The sequence below is a fragment of the Formica exsecta genome, unplaced genomic scaffold, assembly GCF_003651465.1.
Source record: "Formica exsecta isolate Colony F162 unplaced genomic scaffold, ASM365146v1 scaffold13, whole genome shotgun sequence".
Classification (NCBI taxonomy): Eukaryota; Metazoa; Arthropoda; class Insecta; order Hymenoptera; family Formicidae; genus Formica; species Formica exsecta.
The window spans coordinates 647,361-658,683 of NW_021848632.1; the positions used below are offsets into that span (position 1 = coordinate 647,361).

Genomic DNA, 11,323 nt, shown 5'->3' on the forward strand with positions numbered 1-11,323 from the left:
AAATTTTATATATATTTATATAAAAAAATTTATAAATATACTTAGGTTCATATATGTATATTTATGTAGACAATCTCACGAGAATAAAAAACACAAAAATATATTTTTATGCGAAAAAATATAATTAAACCGATATATTTAATAGAAATTAAGGTCGATTACACAAGTATTTTTTTTTATTATCTTATGTGTCCGTCACGTTCGCGGGTCATAATAGGATGTTTTTCACAATACTACGAATACGGTAAACGCTAAAGTTCCACATTCGAAGAAAGTTGACACGGTAATCTTCTTCTAAGACTCGCATTACTATTTCTTACCTTCGCTGTACATATTACATGAGATAATATTGTTATGTTTATACTATGGAGATCACGCGTCCATGTCCTTTTAGTGCATAATTTATTTTCATAACTTAAATGATAGATATGTCAAGCCAGATAACGTAAATAAATTTGATTTGCACACCAATTCACGTGCAAACTTAATTTTCTTACTGTGTGCTATAAGAGAGAAACGTGGAAACGAAAATGTTGCATACTGTGGAGAATAATTAGTGTCATCTTTATTTTATCCATCTCTTAAGATAGAAATTTCAAAGTTGAATTTTCTTGCGCTAAAGATGGAAAAGAAATTATGTTTGTATATTTATTTATATGAAAAAATTATTTGTGTCTGTTTTTATTCTTAAGAAGGACAATTAAAGTAAATGGAATTTTTAAATTCTTAATTTCTTTGCGGAATTAAATTTTTATTTGTGTATATCTTAAGCTCCTTCATATATTATAAAGCTAAAATTCAATAACAATTGTCTTCTTAAATCGAATGATTACTTGACACAGGTAATAAATAATGCTATGGATAACGACAAGCGGAGTCCTTTAGCGTCATCATTAGACTAATTACAACTGCATTCTCATAATCGTCCTATAAATTTTCGGTGCGGTGTCATTCCGATTACTGCAATTTACTGCCGAATTTGTCCCCTCCCCTTGTGTACCCGCCAGATCTTGGCGTAAAGTCGCGGCGCAAACACCGCTCGCCCTTTCGCGCGCGAAAGGGCGAAAAAGGGCCAGCGACGTTTCGAATATAGCGCAATACGACACTCGAATTTCGGAGGGGTCGCCACCGCGCTGCGCCCCCCTCGCGGAATCTTCCCGTAGGATAGGAAGGGGCTCCGGCGGGGGACGACTCACCCCCTCGCGAATTGGCGGAACGCGAGGAAGCGGGGCAACGTCGAACAATCGCCGCCAATCGCCGTTGTCCTCGTTCGCTGATGAACCCTCGCGTCTGCGCCCTCGGGCGACGTCGGTTCCCTTTTCGTCGCCCTCGTCGTTCGGGTACCGCGCGCGAGGCCGCAGACCTATCACTTCTTTGGCGACAGCCGTCGGGGTAACATCCTCGTCCTCGCTCTCTTTTCCCATTCCTTCGCATCGCCGTCAGAAACCAACGACTTCCATTTTCCAAATTCCGTTTCGGGCATTAAGATCTTAGCAAGCTCTTCCGTTTTTACTCCGTCTTCCTTTAAACATTTCGTTTTAATTGACTCTTACGCGCGCATCCCGATTATTTACATAGTTCTTTTTTTATCTTTTGTTTTTTTTTTTTTTTTGTTTGTGTTCGGAGAGTTCGCGAAGATAGAGTCTGATCGGCGACCGACCGTTTCTACTTTGCTTCACAGTGAAAGAGATCTCGCGATTGTTGCGGCTTTCGTTACGTGCAAACGGTATCTAGTCGGGTGTCTAACGTTTCTCGCTGGTCTCTCAGGTAAAGCATACTTCTGTTTTCATTCGATTTTTAGTTCCCTTCGAGTATTAAGTGACATTTATGATTTTAACGAAAGTTCTTGTTATTATTTCCGTTATATATTTCTATTACACAAAACCATATAGTTTACCGTAGTTCTTTTTTTTTTCAGAAAACATTCGTGCGGTTTTACGTGCAATTTTCGGAAAATACACTTGCGGTTTTTGCTTGCTTTTGACGTTTATTTTTCGCCGTTCGCGGTCGTTTTAAAGGAATATAGCCGATCGAAAAGTACCGCAACTCACGTCGCCTTCGCTTCTATTAATTTCGCAATCGGTGGTGCATCGGTGGTGCATCATGACGTAGCGTACGGCTGTCACGCTCCGAAACTATTTCGTGCCTTAAAATCGCCGTCCAGATCGTGACAATAAATCGTCCTCTCTTTGAGATCATTTTTTGACGAGATTTTTCGAGATTTTCTTGTTATTTCCGTCTTTTTCGCAAAAAAGAAAAAAACCAAATTATATTCGTCGGCATTCGCGCGACGAACGTTATTGCAACGAGCTTATTTTCCCTCCGTGTCGATTATTGATCTAGCCACGAGATTGCCTTACCGAGATCCAAGATCACGTTCGGGTTCGGTTCTTTTTTCGAAAGTCTCCTTTTTTATTTCACTCGATCGCGAGTTTGAACGAGAATCAGCTCCGTCCCTCCCTTGTGCCTTCTCCCGATTTACTACTCCTATTATTGTGATTGGGGCGAACATTCGTGATCCCTCGAAGAACACGAAGATCCAGCAGTCAAGGAGGACCGACTTCGTAATCTCTTCGCAGATATAGAAGTCTCTATCTCTTTCTCCCTTTCCCTCTTCCTCTCTTTCTGTGCTGTTTTGCTTGAATTCGCGCTGAACGTCCATGAGCGCGAGCAACCCGTCCGAGCAAGAGAGAATCCTACGAGCGCGATCGAGTGACACCACGATGACACTAGCGCGGTGAGTAAGAACTGTTGAACTGTGTGATGCAAGAGTTCAATTAGTTTGTGTGCCCATAGCTTCAGCAATTGTTAGCAAAGTAGGATAACGTTTTCGGCTTCATTTTCTCGCTGTCGCGCTGCTTTTAGCGCAAATCTTTCGCCGCAAGCATGAGAAATCTAGGTTTTTATATAGACAGCGATTATATATTTTTCTCTATCTTTCTGTATATAGTAGTTTTCTGTAAATGTTTAATTAAATAAATTATCGGCTCCATTGGCGTTGAGAGCGCCACATGATCGCTCTCAACTTTGTCAAAATATATCTGCCCCGAAAGGATCGTAGCAAGTATTTATTTTTTTTTCACACAAATCAAAATAAGATATAGGATAAGATTAAAAGAAATTTAACCGCAACTTATCGATACGCAGGATTTGTCGATCGAAATCTGAAGACATTTTATCTCTTAATTCTTTCTTAATTATTTATTTGTGTGTAGTATTTTTATTTTAATTTAAATAAATTTAATGAGAATTTGTATAACTTATACGATGAATATTATAAATGAGAACAATTTTTGAGATATTTTGAGATATTTTTTTTCTCTTTATAGTTAAAAAATATTTTTTGATTTTTATATATATCGAAATATTAAAAATCACATGTGTCTTTTCAAATTTAATGAGCAAACGAAGAAACAAGTTAAGGGTGTAAAATTGATTGCCGTAGAGCAATCAAGATAATATACTTAATTATTAAGATCAAATCGTGACGAAACAACCCTCTGCGATTTCGAAATCAGATAGTATAATGTGAGGGTCGACTTTCCGGGGTCTCAGAATTGTTCGAGGGTGGCTCTAGTAATGACAATCAATGTCGTTCGCATTAGCTTCTTTACGCAAAACTTGACCATCCATCCCGTCGAATCGCTTGAAATGATTCGATACGAGATAGATTTTCTCTCCTGAAAATCAATATTATATGTAATGTCCGATTTTATGATAAAGACTATAAATGTCTATACAGATTTTTATATTATATCGTGTTAATTATATGAGTTTTTATAAAGTTGTTTATATGAATATAGAATCGTATGTAGCTGGGGTAAGTAAACATACATAAACCGTTTAAATTCGTCAAAGGGATCAAGAGTAAAATCTATTTTGCGATATACGTAGATTGCCAAATAGGATATGCAGCCAAAAGTTCCTAAATAATTATTTAAACAAAAAAATAAAAGGTTCATAATGTAATACGAGCAAACGTTATTCTGAGTTTGACGTTTTGCCGATAGAACTACGTTATTGACAATATAGTTTTCAGCTGTACAATCCCCCCGTTTATACATTCAAGTATTATTAATCATTTTCCAATATAGAGTTACACGGTATGTAACTGTCCGGGTTTATTGGTGACGTGAACGTGTTGAAAGTATACCAAATCTAGTAGATACGATTTTATATAGCGACATACTCGTTTGACGTTTGTAGCAGTTGTACTACACATTTGACATTTGACAATAAAAGACATAAATTCACGTGTAGAAACGTTTCTTCCCTTTATTAAAGTGTTCAAGCAATATTAATAATTAGAGTAATTATTTATCAATGTAGTCATCGTTATCAAATTAATGCGAGAAATGATTTCTCTATCACTGTATCCAATGTCACTGGAAAAACTGTTCTTCCTAAAGTCTGGTAGAATTTAATTACAAATAAATTACAATAGATTTTTTTATATACTTGTCTTTACTCGTTTCGGTGAAAACTGGCGCGACAGAAGCGCGTAGCACGTCTTCTTTTAATTCCTTTCCGATGTCGTGGAAGAATCGATGATTTCCGTATCTGTCACAAGCTCGGTTACAAGTGTTCAAACGTTAAAACAACTCAACCAGACACACGAGCGTACGTTTATTTGAAATCCCAGCGGACTATATTCCCTGCGACTCGACAGTCTAACGCTAGGTACCTATTAGCGCTGGCTCTGATCCTCGTGAAAACTCTCGTATCAGTATTAAATAGATCTGACATGTTATTTGAGTAAAGATTTGCCGAAACATCGCAATTCATTATCACTGAAAACGTCAAAAAAAAAATTCGGAGTATGTAGTTGGAAAAGCATGTGTTGAGAAATTTGTTGTAAGACTAAAGGATCGTGAGAGCGTTGCAAGTAACTTTTAGAATTATTCGCCGTGTTTGAGATAGAAAAATGAGATAAGATATTGATCAATATTTCAACATTATCTATATCATTATATGAAAATAGAAAATAGTACAATAAAAAAATATATTTTTACCTTCAAAACCTTATTTTATTATTAGTTAAATTATTATGCGCTGTAGCTGCAGGGTTTCAGTTTACAAAGATTGATGAACGAAAGCGAGAGAGAGAGAGAGAAAGAGAGAGAGAGAGAGAGAAAATCTCTCATCTAGGTCGAGAAAATCGTGGGGAATCGAGACAACCGGGGATGACGCGACTTGTTTGCGCTCGCACGACACTCGAGGTTTCCCCATCCGGTGTGCACGGGGGTGTGTTACTGGGGCACTAGTGCGCAGAAGCCCCGAACATACCCGATGCGGATCCCAGAAAGATCGTCGTAACGATGCCCCCTCTCGTCCCCCGTTCGTTCGCCGCCACATCCCCCGCCCTGGAGTTCTGCATCCCTTTGGAGGGAACGAGAGAAGTAGAAAGAGAGAGAGAGAGAGAGGGCGAGCGAGCAAGGGGTGGCTCCCCGACTCCCGACTATATTTCGAGCTTTAGTAGCTCGAACCGCGCCACATTCAGTTTCTGACCGGCGATCGAAGCGACGCGCGGTTCCTGGTCGGGTTCGCGCATCTCTCTCTCAGGGAGTCCCTCGGGATTCCACCTCTGTCTCGGATCTCGGATCCCCAGAGGATCGCGGATCTCCCGTTGTCCCGCCGTCTCGTCCTGTTCGCGGTTTCGTAATAGGGGTGGTGAGGGAGAGAAGGGCAACGTAGTGACCGTGGTGATCGCGACGCGTTATATACATACACGCGGTCATCGAGGATGCTGCGAGACTCGTGTTCGCTCGAAGCCATTGATCCTCCAATCGAAACGATTCAGTGACGCCTGTGCGGGACTCGCGCGACGATAAGGCTAATCGGGATAAGTGGAGATAAATAACGCAATCTAACGATCTGTCTGTACAATTATTTCTCTTCTTGAGTATTCGGTTTGTGTATCGTAGTGTGATTGTGTGTTAGAAATAATAACATTTTAATCTTGTAATCGATCAGCGAATTAAAATTTTCGCGGAAATCTTATTTATATATATATATATATTACGGATAATTCTCTCTTTTTACATTAAATGCGAAAATTATATGTATATATAATTGTAAACTTATCTTTTTGAATCTTAAATCAATTCAAATTTCTCTATAATCTATTAATATTATTATTAACTCTTACTACTGTTAATTTTACTTCGTCAAGCGGTATCATCCAGCGTCAATGGATGACAATCTCGTTCATCGAGGATAGCTGATTGTTCGATTAATGGAATGTCGATGTAAATAGCGAGATTTACGAGGTTACCGAAGCTCGTCGTCGACGGAAATCGTTCGCAATCTCGAGTAAATATAATAGAAATGGAGCTGAACCCGTGCTGCAGCTTCGTAGGGATAGTAAATTATCTTTACACGAGAAGCTTGCATCGGAAACGGCGACGATCGGCGCCCAGCATTCCACGATCCTGGGTATTAAAGGAGTCGTCAAGTAGCCAAAATTTAAATGTATAGACGTAGTTGTGCTGCGCTAGATCGCTAACAATAAGAGCCAATACAATGCATCGTCCCGAGGTAAATATCTCATCATTCATATACTTTCGGATCTCATATCACGTCATCAATGTTCATCATCATTGCTCGTTAGTCAGCCACGTGGCACTCGCCTGTCTATAGCAATCCAAGAAACATCGCGCCCCGTTTCATAAGACTTATATTTAATATAAAACAAATTTGGAGTAAATTGACATTTCACGAAAATGAATAGAGAAAGATGAAAAGAATAGTTATAGACTTCAATTTTACAATTTTAAATTGTTCGAGAATTTTTTTTGATATCGAAATTAACTATTATTCACTTACAACATTTCTCTCTTATAATATGTGGTTTATAAAATGAGGCTCTGATCGTTTCTCGCAAGAAGAATGTTGTTTTGACGAATGTTGTTTTGACGATATCTCGTAGATTAGAATAGAGTGGTAGACTTAGAATGAATGCAAGCTCTTGTGTATTAAAAAAAAAAAAAAAAAAAAAAAAAAATTTTTTTTACACGAAATTGTTTAATATGTGACGTTACTTCGCGAGAAACTGTATGGCTTTATTTGTTCAGTTCGATGAAATATTCATTTAATTTAAACCGTTAACAGCATTTACTATTTCACACTTTTTACAAGTGAATTTATCAAAACTTTTGTTGCGTCGGTGGAAGTTTATTTACAAATATTTATTCAATCGATCTATGTCGGTGAACGTACGTGAATGCATTCGTGCTTCGTTTCATAATATGTCTGCAAACATGTATGCGTGTTATATTTGTGTCTACAGACTTGTATCATAGTTAAACGTTACTAATGCATCCATTTAAAGTAGTATAATGAAAGTAAAGTGTCATGAGAATACAACTGCATCGTTTCCTCGTCATCTTTTTATCGTTAAAGTGACGCAACATGATAGAGACGCTAGAGAGTATAATTATAACTATATAAAAGCGTTACAATATTACGAAGTTTACACTAATATATATAATATTATAATAAATTCGCGCGCGTATGATCATCGTAATTAAAAGGAACCGAAATTTTTATTTAAATATCTAATTTGCTCTTTATATCGATCTTAGACGTAGATGTATAAAATTCCCATAAATATAATTATATAATTTCCCATAAATACAGAGTGTAACGTAAAATTAAATTTTCTATTCTCTCACAAGACAGAAATAGAATTAAAAAATTTCGAATTAACAGTAAAATATAACATAGCATAGATATTCTCGTATGGTCGTCAAATTATTGTAAAGATTAATAAGTTACTTGGATGCGATCTCTAAAACTCTAAAGGGTTACACGCGCGTTTGATACGTTCCTACGGTTTTACTGGGGTAGTGACGCGAGGAAAAATGTGATGACATCCGCAAAGGGTGGCAACGATATGGAGAGAAAGAGAGAGAGAGAGAGAGAGGGACAAAGCGTTCACAGGGTAGAAGCGGTATGAGAACCGACCAACCGCCACCCTCCTCGCGAGGCGGCGATGAAGTTAAAAAAGCTGACGATGACGCTATAACTCGCCCCGAGAATGGAGCATGGTAACTACATACCGCGGCGAAAGTAAATGGCAGTAAGTGTTTCGTACTTGCACACCGATATAATAGCTCCTTCGACCCGTGTAAATTTTGTTAGACAGATTGCACGGATTTATCTCGATATTAAGCGTGTTTTCTTTTACAGTAATATTAATTATTTTTGTAAATGCAATGAATTATAGTACTTTATTATACAATTGATTTATATTATATTATTATATTTGTATATTTATAAACGGTTAATATTATACAAATCGATATATTTATATTGTATAAATAATTGTAAAGTAATTATCGTTTAATTCTCGATTATCCTTGCTATTAATACTAATTAAACGTAAAGCAATATTACATTAGTGTATATACACATATTATTACACGCTATTAATATGTTACTAACGAAAATTATTATCTAATTTCCAGAAGCTATTGAATCTTTTTCTTTCTCTTTTCTTCTCGGCGCGAATAAAATTAATATTCGCGAATTAGCGCGGGATTTAGAGACAGAGAGCGCGCGATAAATAACGTTCGAACTATTCAATCGCGCGCGCTGCACCGTGATGATAAATGACGGAGAGAGCCTGGACGAGAGACAGATTAACACGTTTTCACTATAGATTCGCCGTTTCCACGATAATCGACGGGAGCCTCTCAACTGATTGGCACGTATGCGCGGCGCGATCCATTAGGGAGAGGATCCGAGAGACCGGTAGGATTAGCCGATTTTGTAGAGCGCCGGCCGCATAATCGCGTCTTCGTTATCCTGTTAGTTCCTTCCGCTTTCCCCCGGTCTCAATTTTCCTCGATCCGCCCCGCCGAATCGCTACCCTTAATTAGTTCGCGTCAAGTGTCATCACGGCGGATACTATACGTGATGTCTAATTTTAGAAACGGCGCTTTTGATTAACGCAAATCATCCTCCCTCTCCTCTCCTCTCCTCTCTTTATCCGCTCCTCTCGTATCTCCCGCTCGCCGTTTTCGAATTGCCGTTAAATACCGCGCTCATCGCGTTAATAATAGCGCGCGTTTCACGTTCGACAATCAACCGTGCATTGGAATGGAAGATTCGCGGGAAATTTAATGTTGGGCGCGAATACATCATATATGTATGTAAGAGTGAATAATGGCCCCGGGAATTTATTTTAATATATCAAAGGGATATTGCAGTTCGATTGCGAGAGATGAAAGATCTATTTGTATCTTAGTACGTTGAAAGAAGCGAGCGCTGCACCGAGAGAGGAAGATTGCCAGATAAAGAAGCGATTTTATTATGTTACGTAGAGTTACGTAAACAAATTTTCCTTTCCGCTCCTAACGGCTTGTTTCTTCGGTTTTTTATTACGTATTTTTTTTTTTTTTTTTTTTTTTTAAGCACTTCAAAAGATTATATTATGTCGAGTATTAGTTATTATGTAACATGTAATCAAAAAAATTAGATATCATCTACACATCATGAAGATAATATAAGTTAAATGTGAATATTAGATAAATATTAGAAATAATACACAAAGAATAAATGTTAGCAATGTTAAACACACACATATATTAAAGACAGCTGTTAACAATCAAACCAAATATATATAAAAATACTTACAAATGCTTATCAAGGCCATTACAAAGAAGTTTCTCATTTTTTGTACGATATATACATTACATAAAATATATAATATATATTATTATCTATTTTTAATTTGAGTAAAAGAAAGATGCAATTGTTTCACCGGACATTATATCCTCTTCATCGTATTTACTAATTATGTAATGATTAAAAAGTAATGATTAAAAAATTTATTTTTATTTGTATTCTCTCAATTATATGTTTAATTTCATACTTTTAATCAAATTTATTTATGTAAGTAAAAATTGCGTTTAACGTATGCTCGAAACACAAAGAGTTCGCCACTTTATCATCAGCCTTTTATGATAAATGTTGCGAAACGTTCCTCTCGTAAGAATATTCAATTTCCAGTAATATCAATGCCAGCATTGTCGAGAAGTGGCTCCATTGGTAGTATGCATGGAGTTGATGATCCAGTTGTATGTAATGAGGTCATTCCCTCTGAATCGAGTTCGTGCGCGTAGGAAGGTGACGTATTGCGAATCGAACGAAGTAACTTTGTAGCCAACGGTGGTTTCAATTTCGCAGTAAAATGCTCTTGGCTCTGCGAGCGATTGCCTGGAGCTGTTGGCGATCTTTTTTTTCTACATTTCGCTATTCCGATATTCACTTTGTTCCGCTTTTTTTTTTTTTTTTTGTGAAAAGGAAGCTCTGGCTATTTCGCGCATGATGCTCGCAGCAAAAAGTATCGGTTCGCTTTTCTGATGAAGGATGAAATGCGCGTCTAACCAGGTATATGAGCATAACGAACAATCGATCACGTATTAATGTAAATAAAGTTTTACTCTATATATGTTTGTTTTCTGTGCAAAATAGTAAATCCTTCTGAAAAAAACAGATATATAAATATTTGACAATTATTTAAAGAGTTTATAATAATGACGGAATTTAATGCTGGTTTCTCGTATTATATGCAAATCATATCGAATTAAGATGTCAGAAGAGATAAATCATGTGAATGTTTTTCTTTGCGGAATAAATCAAAAATGTTTTTCTCTTGTATGAATTGAAATAAATTAATTTTTTATGTCATCATTTGCGTTTGATAGGTATACATTGGTAAAATATACCGAAAATTCTCTCTTTGATTAACAAATAGCTGTAACTCTTGTCACGATTGTCACGCGAGATTCATTTGGAAATATAGGTCATACGTAATGGTGCTATATGAATAGAAAAAGAAAATTAATTTATTTTGGGAAACTAGTTCATTTTCGGAAATATTCATATGATTTCTCGTATCCGATATCGCGTAATTATGATAAATATGGAGCTGCAGTGAAAAAAATAGAAAAGCTATATAAATTATATAATATGTTATATAATATATTTAAATCGCTAACAATCTCCAATTGCTTTTCTTCTATCATTCTAAAAATTTATTAATGACGAAAAATTTCATCAACTGTGCAAATTTGTGGTTTACATTATTAAATTATAAAATATTTAATTATTAAAGAGAAATATATGACATTGTTTCTCGTAATTTTCTTAATATGCTTTCATAATCATTCAGACCCGAATCAGAAATTTAATATGCGGGATGAACTCAAAATCATACGTTAATTGGGTGAAAATCGTCGGCGAAAAGAAACGAAGAGCGGAGGGAGGAGCGGGTTGAAACGGGGGAGAGTTAGAAGGGAACGAAAGAGAGGGAAAG

The 11,323-nt window shown here is 36.7% G+C and overlaps 1 protein-coding gene across 3 annotated transcripts in view; it reads left to right on the forward strand.

Moving 5' to 3' along the window:
- LOC115245745 (talin-1) overlaps positions 1–11,323 on the forward strand; it is a 48,010-nt gene that overhangs the window by 17,948 nt on the left and 18,739 nt on the right. The window contains exon 1 of one of the 3 annotated variants that reach the window (XM_029824197.1): positions 5,486–6,537. The exons of 1 other annotated variant lie outside the window; for it this stretch is intronic. In XM_029824197.1, coding sequence (XP_029680057.1) covers positions 6,523–6,537 — 15 coding nt within the window. In that variant the 5' untranslated portion in view covers positions 5,486–6,522. Of the gene's footprint in view, positions 1–5,485; positions 6,538–11,323 lie in introns of those variants that run through there. One more of the 3 variants, XM_029824194.1, reaches the window with a different exon arrangement.